The sequence below is a fragment of the Dryobates pubescens genome, chromosome 16, assembly GCF_014839835.1.
Source record: "Dryobates pubescens isolate bDryPub1 chromosome 16, bDryPub1.pri, whole genome shotgun sequence".
In the NCBI taxonomy this organism is placed as follows: Eukaryota; Metazoa; Chordata; class Aves; order Piciformes; family Picidae; genus Dryobates; species Dryobates pubescens.
Window position 1 is genome coordinate 18,952,416 of NC_071627.1, and position 17,941 is coordinate 18,970,356.

General features: G+C 39.6%; 1 protein-coding gene across 7 annotated transcripts in view; it reads left to right on the forward strand.

The window, feature by feature from the left end:
- Window positions 1–17,941, forward strand: part of EBF1 (EBF transcription factor 1) — a 280,885-nt gene that overhangs the window by 239,484 nt on the left and 23,460 nt on the right. For all 7 annotated transcript variants that reach the window (XM_054168245.1, XM_054168246.1, XM_054168247.1 and 4 more), the window contains exon 11: window positions 10,202–10,290. In XM_054168245.1, coding sequence (XP_054024220.1) covers window positions 10,202–10,290 — 89 coding nt within the window. The remainder of the gene's footprint in view (window positions 1–10,201; window positions 10,291–17,941) is intronic.

Sequence of the window (17,941 nt, forward strand, 5' to 3'; positions counted from 1 at the left end):
GGTATAATCAGTGCAACAAAGGATAACTTGGAAGTTTTCTTTGCCCCTCCTGGTAGGAATAAGTAAAGATATTTTGCTTCCAGTACCATATTGGTCAGGATCATTGCAGTCACTTCAGAGGGAGGGGGAAAATAAATTAAAATGATTGTTGTGAGCCTAGTGTACCTTGGCCTTTGGTAGATGGGTCATGTCACATTACTCCTCGCTTGTTTACTGACCTCCTCAGCAACTCACCTTGGTTAATTAATTAGTTTCGGTTAAATTATGTTCACCTCTGGATAATTTTCTTTTTTACCACTACCCAGTATCCCATTTGATTAAATTCAATCAAGCACATACTCAATCACCTTTCTGCCGAAAAGGGAAAAGAGGTGTCATTGATGTGGTTTTCTGTCATTTATAAATTACCTAGAAGAGCAACTGAGGAGGTGTTTAGTTTGATCCTGAAGTGTGGCTAGATGGTGCATGTAAGGCAAGAGTAATACTGCATCTTTAAAAGGGTTTGAATAAGGTTTCTTTTAACTATTGAGCCTAACTCTGAGATCTCCCCTGCTGTGAGCCATAAGTTGCTTGTAGGCTTGTTCTAGAGAGTAATAAGTATTGTTGTTTAGCAATTGTGTTGTTGAAATTCAGCTCCACGATGTCTGACAGTATTTATCTAAAATACTTTCCCTGGTGCGTGCTCAAGTTCCAGTAAACCGTGTCTTATTGTGCGACCTTTTCATTTTCCAGTGAAAAGGGATCAGCTCGTCAGATAAAAGCTACAAGCTGGAGTACAGGAAAAATGCGTGCTCAGAAAATCCGAGCATGATTGAAAACAAGATGTGTTAAATCAATGCAGTTTATCGCCTGCCTATTCCTGGCAATTGCTGGTCTAAGCTCATTCTGAGCACACACTAGATGATAAAAGTATAGTGTCACGGTGCTCACTGGGGTGTGAGGGCAGGGAAACATGTTTATCAGACAGGCTGGTATGATTTTTATTTATTTATTTATTTATTTATTTATTACCCCTGATAACAGTTATTGTCAATTTTTTCCCCTCCCCCAACATCAGCCCCCCCCCCCCCCCCCGCCCCAAGTTATAGAAGCAGGTGGTATAATTGCTGCTAAGATATGAGGCTACTAGAGCTCTCCAATTATGCATTTCTATTTAAATGTTACAAACTAGCAAACAACAAACCCAACTGCTTTAATTTTGATCAATTCGCTGCATCATCGAGGGTACAACCAAAATGATCTCTTTTTTTTGCTCTGGAGCGAGTAGCCCTGTTGCAGATTTGTGTAGGCAAATCCAAGCTAATGGCTAGAAATAGAGATGTTTAGAAACTTTGATTTCCTCAAGGGATTTAAGCATAGTTATGGCAGAGGATTAAAGACCTAAATTAAACCTCACCGGAGGTCAGTCCCTTCCAAGAACATCACACCTATGATGTTCATTACAGCTGGGCACAATTCATCTCGTTTTCATGATTCAGTTCTATCTCTCTGTGAATCTCATTTGCAGAGATTTTGGATGTGATCACTGATGGTTTTCCAATTTTCTCTCATGAAGATTCTTTTTCTTTTTTTCACTCTGACCATAGCCTACTTGCACGTGGGAAGTCTGCAATTTTGACAAGCAGCCAAAAATTTAAGCTAAGATGCTTTGTGCTAGGAATGGCTTTGGCAGTCAGATAGGACATAGAGTTTTTCATTTGTGCATCCTCTGGTAATGTTATTTATTTATTTTTTTAAATAATCTTGAAAGAAGATGAGAAATAGCTGCGTTAAAAGAGGAAGAGAGAGGGATTATTCAAAAGGAAATGTTTCTCTATACCAGCATTTTATGATATTTCTGAAACTCAAACTGCACCAGGGGAAGTTTAGGCTCGAGGTGAGGAGAAAGTTCTTTACAAAGTTAGCCATTGGAATGTGCTGCCCAGGGAGGTGGTGGAGTCACCATCCCTGGAGGTGTTCAAAAAGGGTTTGGACATGGCACTTGAAGCCATGGTTTAGTAGTCATGAGGTCCTGGGTGACAGGTTGGACTTGATGATCTTTGAGGTCTTTTCCAAGCTTATTGATTCTATGATTCTATGACTATTGTCTACCCCAAAGCAGCTGGGGAAGGGTGACCAAAGAGAAACAGCTTCCTTTATGTTACACGTAGAACGTGAGGAGTCCATGAACAGGATAAAATGTAGAAAACTTGCAAGGTAAAAAATGAAAGAAAAGGTTACACGAGGTGAAATTTTAGCATTTTCTACACTCTGTATGGTACATCTTGGCATGTTTCTGAGCCAAAAGCTTAAAAATAAATGCAATGTCTTTATTTAAAACATTATTTTCAGTAGACCTAAATATAGATCCTTGAGCTAAGCATGGGCAGCCACTATTTTGTGTCCTGGCATGTCCACAGTTTTGTGTTTGTTTGCATGGTTACACATGTATTTATTTATTTAAATGAAGTGATAATCCATTGAGAACTAGCCTTTTCCAGCAATTATTCCCTTTTTTTTTTTGCTGCATGGTCATGTACATTACCAGAATGAGTCTGGCAAATAGGAAAATATTCATATGTAAATGCTGTTCTTTCCCTTTTTTATAATGACTGCCAAAGATGCATCAATTAATCTAGATGACTGGACAAAGTAACCAACATGTATTAATTTCCTCCTGGCCCCCTCTCTAGGTATCCCCAGTGAATACTGCCAACTTGTTCTGAAATTAATATGTTTAAATTCCAGTGCCTAAAACTGGACTCCATTTCAAACTCACAGCCAAGTCTTCCCCTTTAGGTTCAGTCAGAGGAAGAGGAAACTGTGAAACTCACTCAAGCAAGATTGCAGCTGCTTAAGAGTGAACATTCAGACTTTATGGATTTTGAGAAACCAAGACATGATTCTTACTAGACAGAGCTAGTAATTTTGTTCTTTAACTTCCATTAAAAAATATGGACTCAAGAGGTGCATTCATTGCATCTTCAGCACCCCCACTGGCTGCAGAGACTGGACTAGACGAGGAGGGAATAACTCCTCTGGTTCTTAGTTGTCAGAGAAAAGTTGTTATCAGGAAGAAACTACCATGCTGTCATGTTTGTGATAACACTGATGAACATGGTGGAGATGCCTCAAATGCTGGCATCTTGAGCTCAAGTAAAGAGCAGTCACTAGGGGAGCTCAAGAGATCCAGGTGTTAGATTTATCATTTGACTTAGCTCTGAATTTTTCTTATTCCTTGTCACATGCATGGGATGTCTGGGCATTACAGGGCAGTAAACCACAGAAATTACATTTCAGGTATTTTTATCTCTTTCTATTGCTCATTAAAAGAGCTATGTCATGTTGCAGTTTGATTTTAAAAATGGTAATTTGATACACAAGAGCATCTTTCACTGAGGGAATGCTGAGACCAGAAAAGCAAGGAAATTCTGAGTTAGCACTGCAAGAGCCTTTCTAACTCCAACCCTCCTGTGCAGGCTCGCACTGCCCCACTCGCTTCCGTTTTCCATTGCTTGTGGGAATAAACACTCCAGGGAAAGTCAGTGGAAAGGAAACTTTATAAAAAGCAAGCCAAGTTCACAACAACAACAACTAGCTCAAATGCTTGCATGTTTTCATTTAAGTGCCTTTAATTAGCAAAGGAATAGTCTTTGCAGGGAGATTTGCAAGACCGAGGGGTTTTTTTATTTGATGATGGGGTTTTGAAGTGTTGTTGTTTTTTTTTCTTTGCTGTCTTTGTAGAGCAGTCATAAAGAGGCCACAAATATATAAGGGTTTTTGGGTAGGGTTTGCTTACAGCATGCCATTTCAAGATGTGGCTTTCTAATATCATCCATTCTCAGTATTGTTCTACTGCAGGGCCTTAGCAAGGCTTTTCGGCACCTGGAGTTCGATACTGTTATGGTCTACTTGGCCTATCCCTATCTTGCACAGTCAAGGTTTTATATTGTTAGAGTCAAAGCTTCTGGCAGAAGTCACCCAGAGCCTTGGAGACAGAAACCACAAGCTGTTGGTGAAGGCAAATAGTCTGGATCAGTGCTGTGGCAGCAACTCGCCCCTACAAGAGCTCCTGCTTTCCATCTCCTCACCAAGTCCATGATTGGTGAGACTGGGGGTCAGAAGCTTCAGCCTTTTGCGTGACTGTTCTCAGTTGTTGCCTCTTGCACACCAGACAGCTTTATCTTAGTAATGTGAAAATTCAGACCAAAGTATAGACTAAAAAGGAAGAGAATGGACAGAGGAAGAAGCCAAATGTTCAGGAGAAAAGAAGTTCTGAGCCATAAAATTACTCTAAAGGTGCTAAGATTGGAGGGCTCCATTGAATAGCCCTAACTGCCCTTGATTTTATTTAAAATGTTCTTTCTCTGTACCTTCAAACATCCTGATCTCTTTAATCTGGTCACAGAGAGACATGTTAAGTGTGTTCCTGGCTTGACCTTCATTTCTGTGACAGTGCTGCAGCACTTTTGCATTGATATCTTCATACTTTTGTAGCTGTGAGTTACTGAGGTGGGTAACTTTCTGTGTCTTGACCACAGAGCAAACTTCCATTTCTGTTTTGAAGATGTTTCTATCAGACAGAAATAAGAGAAAAAAAAAACCAAACCAACAAACCATTAATCAAAACAACTGCCAAAGGCCCATCTCTTTGGCATTATAGTTCAGGACTGGTCAATAGGTGTCTAATTATGTTGAGAGCCAAATTTTAGAAAAATGGATTTGTGAAGAGACAAAAAGAGTCTAAAAAAATCTTCTTCCATTTCACTGTTGTAGCCTAACCTTCTGGACATAACCTGAAGCCATTCACCCCTGCACTTCTGTAGGTCGTTCTCACCTTCTTGAAAATCACCACAATGCCTTCTGAGAAAAACATCTACTCTCTGGCTTGCCAGAGGAGCAAGCACTGTAGGACATTTAAATCTCAGGTGTAGCCTTTCCCTGAGTGTTTAATTTCAAACAATCTAGACCAGATCTCTCATTAGGGACAGAGATGATCAGGCCTGGGGACCTGTGGTTGATTTGTTTGTAGCCTTTAGGCCTTTTTTCATTTTTTTAGTATTTGAGTCCTTAAGAGTCCCTTCCCTCTCCTTGCAGCCTTTACCACTGGAGAAGCATATGGGAAGTTCATAGGTCTAAGTGCTGCTCTCCCATCGGTTTTGGGTCAAACAGAGTGAAAAAGAAACGAGGGCTGAAAAATAAAAGGAATAAATGAAACCATGAATGCATGGGAAACAAATTAACTGGATATGTTTTACATTCTGAAATATTCCATAATGCTTCTATGTAGTGTGTGTTTATTTTTCTTTGAATAATAATGTTAAAATGTGTCTAATTCAATTACTCTCTGTACTCACTGAATGAGTTTTCCTTGGTGAAGAGTTCTCCTATGCTACCCCAAGCTACGAATTCCATATGATATTTGAACAGGTCCTTTTAATTGCTGATATTAAGTGTCGATCATTCTGCTGCAAGCTGGCAGCATGGCCAGAGAGACAAATTCCTCTCTCGGATAGATCAGACAGTCATTCAGTTAAAGACCAAAGCTTTATTGACACAGTAGGAATTCATTATGTGAAATATTAAAAAACAGCCCTCCACTGACTATTAAGAAAAGAAAAAAATAAAGCTAAAAGGGGAAAGAGACTTTTTGAAGACGGCGAATTATCTACATGTAGTTATTATAATTATATGTGCACAATTTGTAACTACAGTTATGGTGGAAACATTTTTCTCAGAGGCAGCATTTCTGGTGAAAAGATGAAAATAATGTGCACATCCTTATTTCCACAGACATTGTGCATTTTCTTGATTAAAAGCCTTAGATTTCGTGAGTTTACGACTTTAGACTCGCTGCATAGAGAGCTTCATGGCTTATTCTGCTGGAGTCTAATTTGAAAGAAAGTTCTTCCTCAAGGGTTTAAGAAGTAATTCATAAAATGGTAAGAATAATAAATATTGTGCCTTAACTCATACACTAGGATAGATAGACAGATTTTGTACACCTGGGTGTAATTTTCGTTAATTCACACAAGAGACAGGCTGAAAGTTTATTGTTTGGAAGGAGAAAAATGGCTTAAATCTTGTATTTGCAAAAATGATTATATTAGCTTAAATGAAAATGCTACTCTATTAATGGCTTCAATAAGCTTTGCCTTTGGAAAAGTATTTTAATAAAAAGTTACCTGAAGTTTACTGCAACTTAAAATATGTAAGTGAGGGGAAAAGTACTTACTTTGATTTATATGTCTTTTGGAGGTGTAATTATTGGCTTTTTACTCACCTATGTAAAACAATGTACTTTTGTAAATGGATTTCTGGCCACTTTACTCCTCTCTTTTTTTTCCTCTCTCTCTCTCTCTTTCTCTCTTTTATTTTTTTTTCCCCCACATAAAAAGTAAGCATTGTCAATCAAAGAATTTTAAGGTTTATTTCCTCTTTAGAAATGATTGATAGCCTTTTAGATTTACAAGTTGACAAGTTAAAGGGTTCTATTGGTATAATTATGTACTAAATTCACAGTCTTTCAATTTAAATGTCCTTTTAAAACCGCAAGATTATCATACCTGTATTTTGAAAAGTGGGCCACTCAGTTTGGGTTGGTATACAAATTGCTTCCATTAGCCTTGGGACCTATTTGAATTTAGCACAGTTTTTTGAAGTTAGTACTTCTTTTAAAATTTAGGGTAATGGGAATGCATTTTAAGTACCGTACGTGTTAGCTTGTTTTTAATGTATGGATGTCAAGAACACAAATAGAGAGTTTGCATTTCTTATTGATTCTTTTGTTTTCTATTTTTCCAATCATGGGAAGGAAAAAAACCACCAAAACACCCTTTAAATTAGAGCCCTGGGAGATGCCTTGTTGTGAATGGACTTTGAAGGCAGAGACCAGGCTTGCATGTACTGGGGACAGAGGTAAAACCTTGCATGAAGCTGGGGTCTGACCTTGTATCTTAGCTGCCCCTAAGGGTACACTGGGCGCTGTCTCTCCTGCAGTGACTGGAGATCAGAATATCACCTTTTCTTTGGAGTTTTGCCAGCTACTGACACAGGAACCAGTGTGGCCCTAACAGGGAAGGTGGGATTAAATATTTAAACAGGGCTCTTTTGTTGTGATATGACTAATTACATCCGACTTGGGTTGTATGTGAGCTGAGGATGGAGGGCTGATATCATCCAATCCTTGGATAGATGTTCAAGCAGCTGAAGATTTCTCTCTCCCTTTTTTTCTTTTTCTTCCCCCATTTTATCTAAGATTGAAAGGGTTGAACACTTACAGACTAATGAGTGATATCTGACAATTACAGTTTAGGACCAAATCCTACAAAATTGCTGTGTGCAGCCTCTCTCCACCACTAAAGTAAAGCTGAAGCTATTTGAAGCAGAAAGTTTTCAGTCTCTCTCAGAGGATGCTTGATGCCTTGTGAGATTGGACCATAAAATTAACATTATTTTTTTTTCTTTTTGGTCATTTAGTTCAGAAAATACTCACAGGAAATACTCTGTGGATTTCAAATGTGTTGAATGTGTGGGAAGATATGAGAAAATGACTGCTATCTCTGGGGGGATTTCAGAACTGGCCTCCATTTATAATATTGCAGAATTTAGTAACTACCCTCCCAAAGGATGTAAAGGGAAAATGGCCATAAACTAGACTGAATTAGAGAAGAAACACGTTTGACAGAAGCACACTGAAATCTTCTAACATATTTGCCAGAGAAATGTAAATTAGAACTGTAGGAGTTTTTTAATCTTCTCAAAGAACAGCTATTTTTGATAATAAACATAAAATAGCAGTAACATTAATGTAAATAGCAGTAAATTAATTTATTGTAAAATTTGAGGAAGGTCTAAACTAAATGGGTCCATGATAGGAAGGCATGTAAGGAAACTCAAAAGTAATGAAAGCAAGGGTTTACAGACCCAGGTTTTTATGATGTTTTCTATGTAACTACACAACACAGCAGACAGCATGTGGCCAGGGTGTGAAAGGAAATGTGGAAAAAAACCCCAACCATCCAACAACCAAAAAGGACACAGGCAGGGGAAAAGCCTTATGCTCACTCCTTCCATACAATGACCTGAATATAAATAAAAGATCAAATTTAGATAATCCTGAAAAAGCAAAACACAAGGGAAAAAACCAACCCCTGAGAACACTGGAAGTATGCCATAGTCTCTGGGGCAGTGAAGAACTCCTGACAACAATCCAGAAAGTAAAAATCTAGAAATATTTCTAGTCTGGTGTTACCATAATGCTGTAACAGTAATTTCAGGGTATACTCAGAAAATTCTTTTCTGACATTTGAGAGACGTTTAGATCCTGCTAGACTGTGTGCCTCTCCATCCAGTCACCATCAGTCTTTCTATTTCACTGCTGTTGGGTAGATCTAGATCCCACTGCACCATCTTCCTTTTGCCTCAATTTCCAATAGCATCACTGAGCCTGCTTATAGAGTTGGGACATATTGAATGTCCAGGAGGGTATGAAAATGTGACCTTTAGTTGCCAATAGGACCACCTGCTGTAGAAATGTGCCTTGAAAATAATAATTAAAATGGAACAAATTCGTTAAACTGGACTGTTTTGTGGGATTGATTATGGAAAACCAATTAATTAAAACCAAGCCAAGTATTAGATGTGACTTTCACGATAACAGTGTGGTCTGGCTAAAAAAATCATTAGTATTAGTAATATAAAAACCCTTGTTCTCTTCATTTAAAAAGTAGAAGTAGGGACTAATTGTGCTATGCTATCAAACTGATAGAGTTATATAACTTGCTGTGGGGTAAGCATCACTGAGCTGCATGAGAGTGCTTACACAAGTGAGATGGCGATAGAGTTTGGTGCTAAATCTCTTTGCACGAATGAAACCCCCATAAGGTTCAAGGTATATTCATAATTTAGTAGGCAGACCTTGTGCAAGAAATATATATATATATATATATATATATATATAAAAGTTTTATTTTTTGCTATTACTATGCTAAGACAAAAGAAAAACTTGAAAGTGACCCAAAAATTGAGAGGGAAAAAAAAATGAAGAATCAGTTTTCTTTCCCACCGAAATACCAGGCTGAAAAGTCTAAAAATCCACCCTGGAAATTTTGTTCAAATGCACCTTGGAAATGTTTTTGACTGAACTCAAAAAAATTGCAAACAAATTGCTGTGGAAAATTTCCTCATCTCTGTTGGCATGGGAGAGTCAAGATGCTCTGCTGTTCAGAGGTGCTTGAGAATGCTTGACTGTTGTTCCCCTTCAGCAAAGCACTTAGGAGATTTTAAGCACGCGTTGAAGTCTCACTAACGTCTGAGTTTTAAAGTGATCATATGACTGGAAATATAGCTAGAAGGTCATTCAGAGCAGTCCCTTGTAATTATAGGCAATCATATAAAAAACATAATACGCTCAAATTTGCTTTGCTGAAAGCAAATGGGTTTAAGTATGTGCTTACAGATAAGCATGTGCTTAAAGGCTTGGCACAATCGGAGCCTTGATTAATGCAGCATTTTCATGAAGATTAAAGTGTTCCACCATTTTTCTCCTCCATTTTATTGGACAAGGGCTGGGGAAAGATGAACTAAACCCAGATTTTATTTTCTAATTTTTTTCCCCTTTTGATTCATTAAGTCTTTTGGATCGGTTTGGTGCTGATCAGAGCCTGAGCTGGGCTGCTGAAGTCGGTGTCAATGAGTGAAAAATTAAGCCTCTGCCAAGACAAATGCCTCACAACAAAATTATGTGTGATCGTTGCACATGGAGCATATTAAATGCATAATAGAATCTGGAACAAGAGAGACTCCCTAACAGTTACTTCTTTTGTCTTCCAATCACAAAGGACCTTCATCGTAATGTGAAAGCAGGAAAAAAATCCAAAGTGAAACATGAAGTGCAAAGTATTTACCAAATTAATTTTATTGCAGATTTCTGAGAAAATAATTGCTCCCTCTTTGGAAGATGTCTGCAACGTCCCCAGATTTTCCAGCAACTTTGTTTTCGGAACTCAAGTGGGAAGGTTTTCATTGCTGTTTCAACCAGCAATGAACCAACCTCAAATAATATTTGAACCAAGACTCCATAGTCAGAGCTGATTTCCATTGAAGGAGATTTTGCTGTCATCCTTCCTTGGTCTTGCAATGCATTGCCAATTGTTACAGTGCAAGGGAGCCTGCTTGCCGTGCGTTTGTCACATCACAATGTTGTTTGTTGTTGTTTCAGCTCTGAACGAACCCACCATTGACTATGGTTTCCAAAGGTTACAGAAGGTTATCCCCCGGCACCCCGGTGACCCCGAACGCTTGCCAAAGGTCAGCACAAAGTTTATTGTTTTATTAAATATGGTAAAGCTGCTTACTGCATGTTTTTGTTCCAAAGTGCAAGACTCGTAAATGTAATGTTTGGTACCCAACCCAGATAAGTTGCAACAGAGGCATGGCCAGTAAAGCTTAATCAGCAACTTTCATTGTAGGCTGATGGAACTTCTGTGACACTACGAGTCACAGCTAATTCAAACAGCTCCTGCCTTTGTTAAAAGCAAGTCTTACCCTGTGTTCTAAAGTACTTAATAAAGAACACATTTTTGCTTGATGTTTCAGAACATGAGCAGCTTGTTCATATCATGCCCCTTGGTTTTAGTACCACAGTAGTACTTGCATTATAATTTTGCGGGCTTCACCGTTGACCAAACCAAGGTATTTGAATGTTCAGGGAATGTGTGTCCACTGCTGCTGCACCACGTTTTGGCTCAGGATAGTAGTTAGAGCAATGCAATGAGTAGCAAAGTGATTTGATACTCATTCCTCTCAAAATTAGTGGGGGATTTTATGTTGATTTCTGCCAAGTGAAAAATGAAGAAGAAACAGAATAGTTCACATTCTTCTAATACTTACGGTTGGTGCTGTGGAAACATTGTCAGGGTCTTCATTCTCTCTTCTCGTCTTGCTACCTTGCCATACTGTACTTTTCTCTGGTTAGAATTTGCAGTGAGTTTTGTGCTCTACTGGAGAAAAAGGTGAGGTATTTGAAAAGGTATTCATCTTTACTACAGGAACACTGAGAAAACAGCATGCACGGGGTGCAGTCACCTTATGTGACCAATTTTTTATGTGCTCTGGCATTATGGCTGTTACTGAGTGGGCTGAGTTGTCAAATAGGCCAGTTGTGTGTATGTGAAGAACACTGCCTTTGACTTATGGAAAGGAAGATGGGACTGTGCAGACCTGGGATATAGAACAAATTGAGCTTTTATGTCTTAGGCCAGATCCCCAAAATAATGCACATCCCAGTACAGCCTTTGTTACTGGGTGAATCTTGTGACCTTTCTTCCATAGCTTCCTGAGCTGTCAGTAGGTTTTCATCTGGGATGGTTGTGGGCTTTGATCAGTTAATTTCTGAGGTGTTTTGAAAGTGAGAGGATTTTGTGAACTCTGTGGCTTATTTTGTTTAATTTCTTGACAGAAATAAAATTCAGTGTGGGAGGTTTTTACAGGATTGTTAAGTCTTTGCCTAGGAAAGCTTTAGAGTGTGGTTTCAGAGTCAATGATGTGTCGTCCTTCCCCCTTACCACCACACAAACATGCTGTCCTGGAGAGTTACATTTTACATTGGCTCTGTTCACCTTCTACAAGCTGTCCCTTTCTCCAACTTTTGGACAGATTTGCAGGAGGACACAGCTTTCAGAGGTTGTTGAATTTCCCTCCAGAGGTGCAACCTTTTCCATAGAAAGAGAACATCCTTCTGAAGAGGCTCTTTCATCTATATTGTGCCTCTGCTGCCAAATGTGCACGTGGAGAAAAAATGTTTCTCAGAAAATAAGAAACCAGCCTTCACAATGCACCAGGAATTTGCAAGGCTGCAAAATTTCCTTGAACACAGTGTTCCAGGTGACTAATAGATGGCCCTAGCTTTCCTCTAGTTCTTTCCTAACAAGTTCTTGTTAAATAAGGCTGAGAAATTCCAATTTGGGTTATGCAGCTGGGGGTTGTAGTACATCACCCACTTCCACAAGTACTGGGCTCCCTTTCTGACACCCATGGCACTGAGGGAGTCTCCAGCAATGCTCTTTGTGTTGGTATGGGGGTGCAGCCATCAGGCTGAGCACCTTCCTCATCTTTCCTGCTTGGACTTGTTATCACACCAATAACCACATGTTCCAACTATCTAGGGCCACGGGACGTAAAAACAGGCAGAAGAAAGCTTCATCTACCTCCATATGCTGGCACCAATATTTAGCTGGTGTTTATGGATAGGGTATAAGAGTGAGGGTTAGTACTGAGCCACCCGTCCCCTCGTACACCCTCTTAGCTTAGTGTTTTTTCTGACTGCCTTTTTCAAGCTATTTTTTTCAAATCTTTAAGTCAAGGGAAGCTGTGTTTGTGTATGCAGAGGTAAGAGAGGATGGCCTAAAAAAAAAGTAACTTCTTAAGGACTGAAAGAAAATAGTGCAGAAACTAGTACCACTGAGTGAGGTTAGGGGGAAACAGGACAAAGAAGACCTTTTTTTAGGTTTTGTCTTTGGATAATTCCTTCTGTGGAAGCTTGAAGGTTGGACCTCAAGTTCAAGACTCATTAATATGCCATGCACAGAGGCTGAATGCAGCAGGGGTTGGCACATGTCGACTTCTGTATTTGAGGCACTGATGGTTCAATTCCCAGCATTGCTTGCTGGCTCCAGGATCATAATCAAGGACGCAGTGAGTCTCTGTGCTGGGTGAGCGCTGCGCAGCGCTCTTCCCCATGTCATTAAACTAGGAAGGGCTTTGGCAGTATTCCACCACAGACAATTCTCAGTGGCTACTTAGAAGAGATTTGGAAGCCATATGGCTTCCACAGTGGAACCATGGGCAGAGAGGGCAAATGTATGAGAGAAGCAGACAGCGAGACACAGGGAGGAGAGCAGTGCTCAAAGCTTTCAATAGCCTTCCCTCCATTTTCCCTATTGTCTTACCAGTGCATCATCACTTTCTGTTCATTAAAAGCCTTGCATTTATGCATTAAATAAATAACAGAAAACACATTTCTGTAATTGTTGTTAGTGTTTGTGGCCATTACTCAGTTGAGACATTACTGATGAATTAGAGATCCTTGAAGAAATAGAAAGAGTTGTAATTTATGTGTTCATAAAGGCATGTATTACTTCCCTTTGGTCAACAAAAGCATCCTGCAGTGTAACTTATTCCTGCAGTCAAGAACAATTGTTGAGGCCTTCAAGTGAGTGTTAGCACACGGTCTGCCCCTCAGAGATGAGGAGCTGACAGCCATATCTGTGTCAACAGGAATTTCTAAAACCATTGAGGCTGTTTGAGAAGTTTGATCTCCATTAGTTTGGAACCCTGGTTTCAGAAGTGCTGACTGTCCATGCTTGGAGTAATTTCTTTTTTTTTAATGTCCCAGCTACCTGCTGTAAGTAGGCAAAGAAAAAGACCATTTTTTTTTTTTTCCTGTCTCTCAGACAAATTCCAGTGGAAAACATCCTCCCATAGCAAAGAGAACAGAAGCACCTGGGAACCAGGGTCTTTGGTCTGCTATACTGACAGTTCATGGAAGAGATGTGTTTAAAGTAGAAACGCAGTATATAGTTTCTGGAGAAGAAAGAGTGGGAGCTGATGTTGGCAGCTGGGCTATGGAGCCTGCTATGAGCCAGAGTCCTGTTCTCTTCTTGTACAGAGCAAGCCAGGGAAAGCAGCCAGTGTAAGGCTGTTGCTAGCAGATGTGTGTAACTGTACATACACACACACATACGCACAAACACATATACCAAGAGGAGAGACAGGCAGTACAGAGGTGGTGGGATTAGCACCCAAAGCTTGGAGTGAGATCAAGTACCAGGAGCATGCTGGGCAGTATAGTCTTTCCTTTCTAATACAGACAGGAGACAGATCAGAGGAAATGAGCTCTCTGGGGAGACGTGAAAAGAAATACCACGGTGCTAATGTTAAGAAGTTGTGTCGTCGTCCTGTAGGAGCAGTCTGTAAAAAGCCTGTGTCTGGATCCAGGGAATATGCCTGCATGCACGTGTGCAATTTCCCTGTCGCATGAGTTTGCATATGTGCACAAAAACACACGTGTTGTCGGTTCTTGCATACATCTCTGCAGTGGAAATCACTGAAGAGTTCAGATCATAACAACATATTGAGACTGCTGAGGTTCATTCATGTAACTGTTCTACAGTCCTTAAAGTAAATCCCTGGCAGATATGTTGTGATTCTTCTATTTTGTTAAAACTCCACAGCTATAGCTGTAAAGTAGTTTCAACTGTGAGCTAGGTTTGAAACACATCCATCCTTAAATGATTTAATAATAATTCCTCTTTATATGCAATTTCCCAGAATTTATTTGCCATTTTCACCACTCTTACAACTCGTCACTTGTATTTAAATGAAGTATAAGACTGTTCGCTCTGTGTTTGAGAAGAAAGTCATTGCATTGAGCCTCTCCGTGATCTGACATCCTCTCCCTCCCAGTCCGTTGCTTAAATGCTCTCTCTAGGAGACCCCTTGTTCCTCCTGAAAGGGACCTTTACTTCTGGTTTCTCTTCATGTAGATGAAAGTGGAGCCTCCCTCTCTTTCTAGCACACAGGGGCCTCCCTGCTGAGCAGAGGCACAGGTAGCCAGGCTCCACCTTCCCTTCAGCTCCTTTTCTCTGGTCAGTCATTAGACCCCCCCAAGACGTACCCCACCTCCTCACTTAAGACACTAATAGAAGACAGGTGGTTATTAGGAACCAGTGGCTGGAAAAAAGCAGTTGTCTTTTCTCATATGAAATCCTACAGACCTGCCCTTTATCCATCGTGATGTGGATATTGTTTATACTGCAAGTGAAGCTCATCTCTAAATGTGGGTGGCTTGGCTCAGGCTTGCTAGTGGGAGTTAAAACAGCAGTGGAGACAAGGCAGTTCAGGTTTGTTGCTTCAGACAGACCCAAAATGGATCTCCATCAGTCAATTCAAGATACTGTATTTTAATCTAAGGTAGTAATTTTCAGACAGGAAGGAGGAACATGTAAAGAGAGTGTAAAGAATTCATCCATACAGCACGGAGGGCATGAGGTGTGCTTGGTGGTTTCTACACTGTACTGTCAAATTTGTAGGAATGTGAGACCAGAGTTAAGGTTGGTACTGAACCCTTAATAGTTTTGGTTTGATGGTTGTGTGTGGTGGGGTTTTTTTTGTGTGTGGTTTTTTTGTTTGTTTGCTTTGTTTTTCCAATTTCTTCACAAGTTGGGCATTAAATTGTTTGAATGGCTTGTGTGGATTTTTTTTCCAGTTTGGTTTTCAATGTGTCCCGTTGAAAATATTCAGGAAGAGATTGTTAAAGCCATCTAAAAGATGACCAAGATGCCTGAGGCTACTGTAAGAGTATTACCCTTTAGGGGTGGTGCATGTCAGGGGTGTGGCTGGGAATATGCAAGGATTCTGAAATGAGAGGGAGCTAAGGAACAGAGCCACACTGCCTGCTGAAGGGCAGAGACATATACAAACGGCTGGCAAGGAGCCCTTTCCTTTCTGAAGGTCAGCAGTGTGCATACACATTTCAGTGAGTTTTCTTTATAAGTGGGTCAGCATTTACTCAGCAAATGATTAGAGCAGATGGTGTAATTTAGAATCTATGACAAAACTTTTAATAGATCAGGGCTAACACGATGACAAGGAGCTCTGTGCCGTTCTCTGCTCCTGATTTCTGCTTTGCCCTGGGGTGAAAATCATGCCTGGGATTGGATTTTCTAGTCTGCACATTCCATCTGAGCAACTTGAACCACTTGTTTGAACATCCTGTAAGAGGGATCTGCACATTTATCTATTCCTGTATCCTTATTTCTATTGTTTTAAAATACAATTAGTTGAGGGCGGTAGGAAGATACCAAACAGGTAAACAGGGTCCCTTTGTGGAGCAGAGCTTTTGAAGGAAAAAGCCACAGTTTGAGGAAAGTAACAAAGGCTGCATTTGTGTATTTTGCTCCGTGGAGCTGAAAATATCTAGTAAATTGATCCCGTGGGAGTAATAAATACACATTACTTTATCTTGTACTTCATGTCCTATACCCCTGAGCCTTGATAGAACAACACCACTTAATAGACTTAAAAAAAGAGTAATTACAGTCATTGGTTGTGTGATATTTCAGCCCTTCCAGCCCTGCCTGACCTTCTAATTTAGCTCACCGTGTCTAACTAATGCATTTATATTCATCTTTTATGAAGCATGTGTAGTACAAAATTGACTTTGCAGCCTTTAGCAAGCTGTCTTACCAGGTTTGGGATCTGGTTAGTACAGCGTACTGTATAGCATATGTACATTTACAGCAGAATCTTGTATGCATATGGTTCTGATCAACTATTACTTTCTATACTTTTGGAAAGAAAATATTAAAAAAAAAAAAAAAAAAAAAAGGAAAAAAAAAGTATTTATTCCATTTGAGCCTCCCCTCCTCTTTTTGAAGCTTTTATTCATTGCAGCATTATTTACAGCTAAACATGCAGGCGGAGAGATGCAAGCATTTTTAGAATGATTACCGCTAATGTTTCTGCTTGTCAGGAGTGCTTAAATTTCCCTGCACTTTGTCTAAAAACTTAGCACTTTTACCTTTTAAGAATTACAAATTTATAAGATTGTACCAAGCTGATTTACAAACACAGCTGACAGTTTAGGATGAATGATGTTGCAACATGTACAATATGTTTCTCTGTCATTTCTATGCATGTATATATTAAGAAGAAGATTAAGAAGAGAGAGAACCCCCACCTCCCCTCTGAAAGAAACCCTTGAGTTAGAGAGCACATGCACAAATCTCTCTCCTGCATTTCCTCATAACTTCCTGCTCACTTCAATCATCCAGTGGAGCACAATTGTTCTCTGTGCATTTTCTCCCACCATATGGTATCCTCATTACCATACACTAAGGGTCCATATGGGGAACTTGTGAAGTGAACTGTATTCATTTTAACTGCCAGATGAGCAGCCTTTTGCTTTGCAAGCCTAGCTTAAGTCATCTGCTGTCTTTATGTTGTTATGGCAACACAGCACCAATAAAAAATTCTAATCTACTGTAAGTGTCTGGGATCACAGTATTTTAAATGCTCGCTGTAACTGTCCTCTAAGTGAAGCTGCTTGTTCTTTGAGTATGACAAAGGGTTATTGGCAGCTCCAGCAGGTGGCAGTAAAGAAATTGGCTTTTTTTTTTTTTTTTTTTTTTTTAACTTTTGTAAGGGAGGAAGAAAAAAAAAAATTAAAAAAAATTCATTTTTCACCATCTTCCCCACCTTAAAAAGTCACCAAATCACACAACACGGTCAGTCCCCTACGTTTCTGATGCTGAGGTTGGAATTGCAAGTCATGGTTTTAAGTTGCAACTCAAATACTTAAGGCAGTAAAGTATGAAACTCTGGTGGCAGCTCAGGCACTTTCTTGACAGATCCAGGCTCAAGGACTACTTCATCGGGTTTTTGAAGCTTCCATAGCCACACAGATAGTTCAGTTTTGCAGCTGTTTTTTTTAGCTATTCCAAACTCCTGAATCAAATGCAAAGCTAATTAAGAATATCTTAGAGTAATGGAAGTAGGCAGCAGCATCCTTAAATATAAATCATTTTCACCTCCGCAGGCCACATGATATGTTGCAACTCTGTCTCTCTGTCTGTATTGAAAGTGAATGTTTGTAGTCTCAGTTCATCAGTTCACATTAGCCTCATGCTGAATATTTAAACACAGAACAATTTGAACACACCATGAAGAGAGACAGTGGCTGCACTTTCACTTGGAACAGCAAGAGCTCATCTAATAATAATTTAGTAAATCAGCCATTTAGTGGCTCAGTTGTACACTGTATTGTGCCAAATAATATTCAGTTCAACTGCGTGCTGGTGAAATTGAAATTCAGACTCCAGCCACATGGCACTTTTTTGCTCAATGGAGAGATGAAATGGGAAATCACCCTCCCAACAGACTCTTTGAATGTAGTGATTTA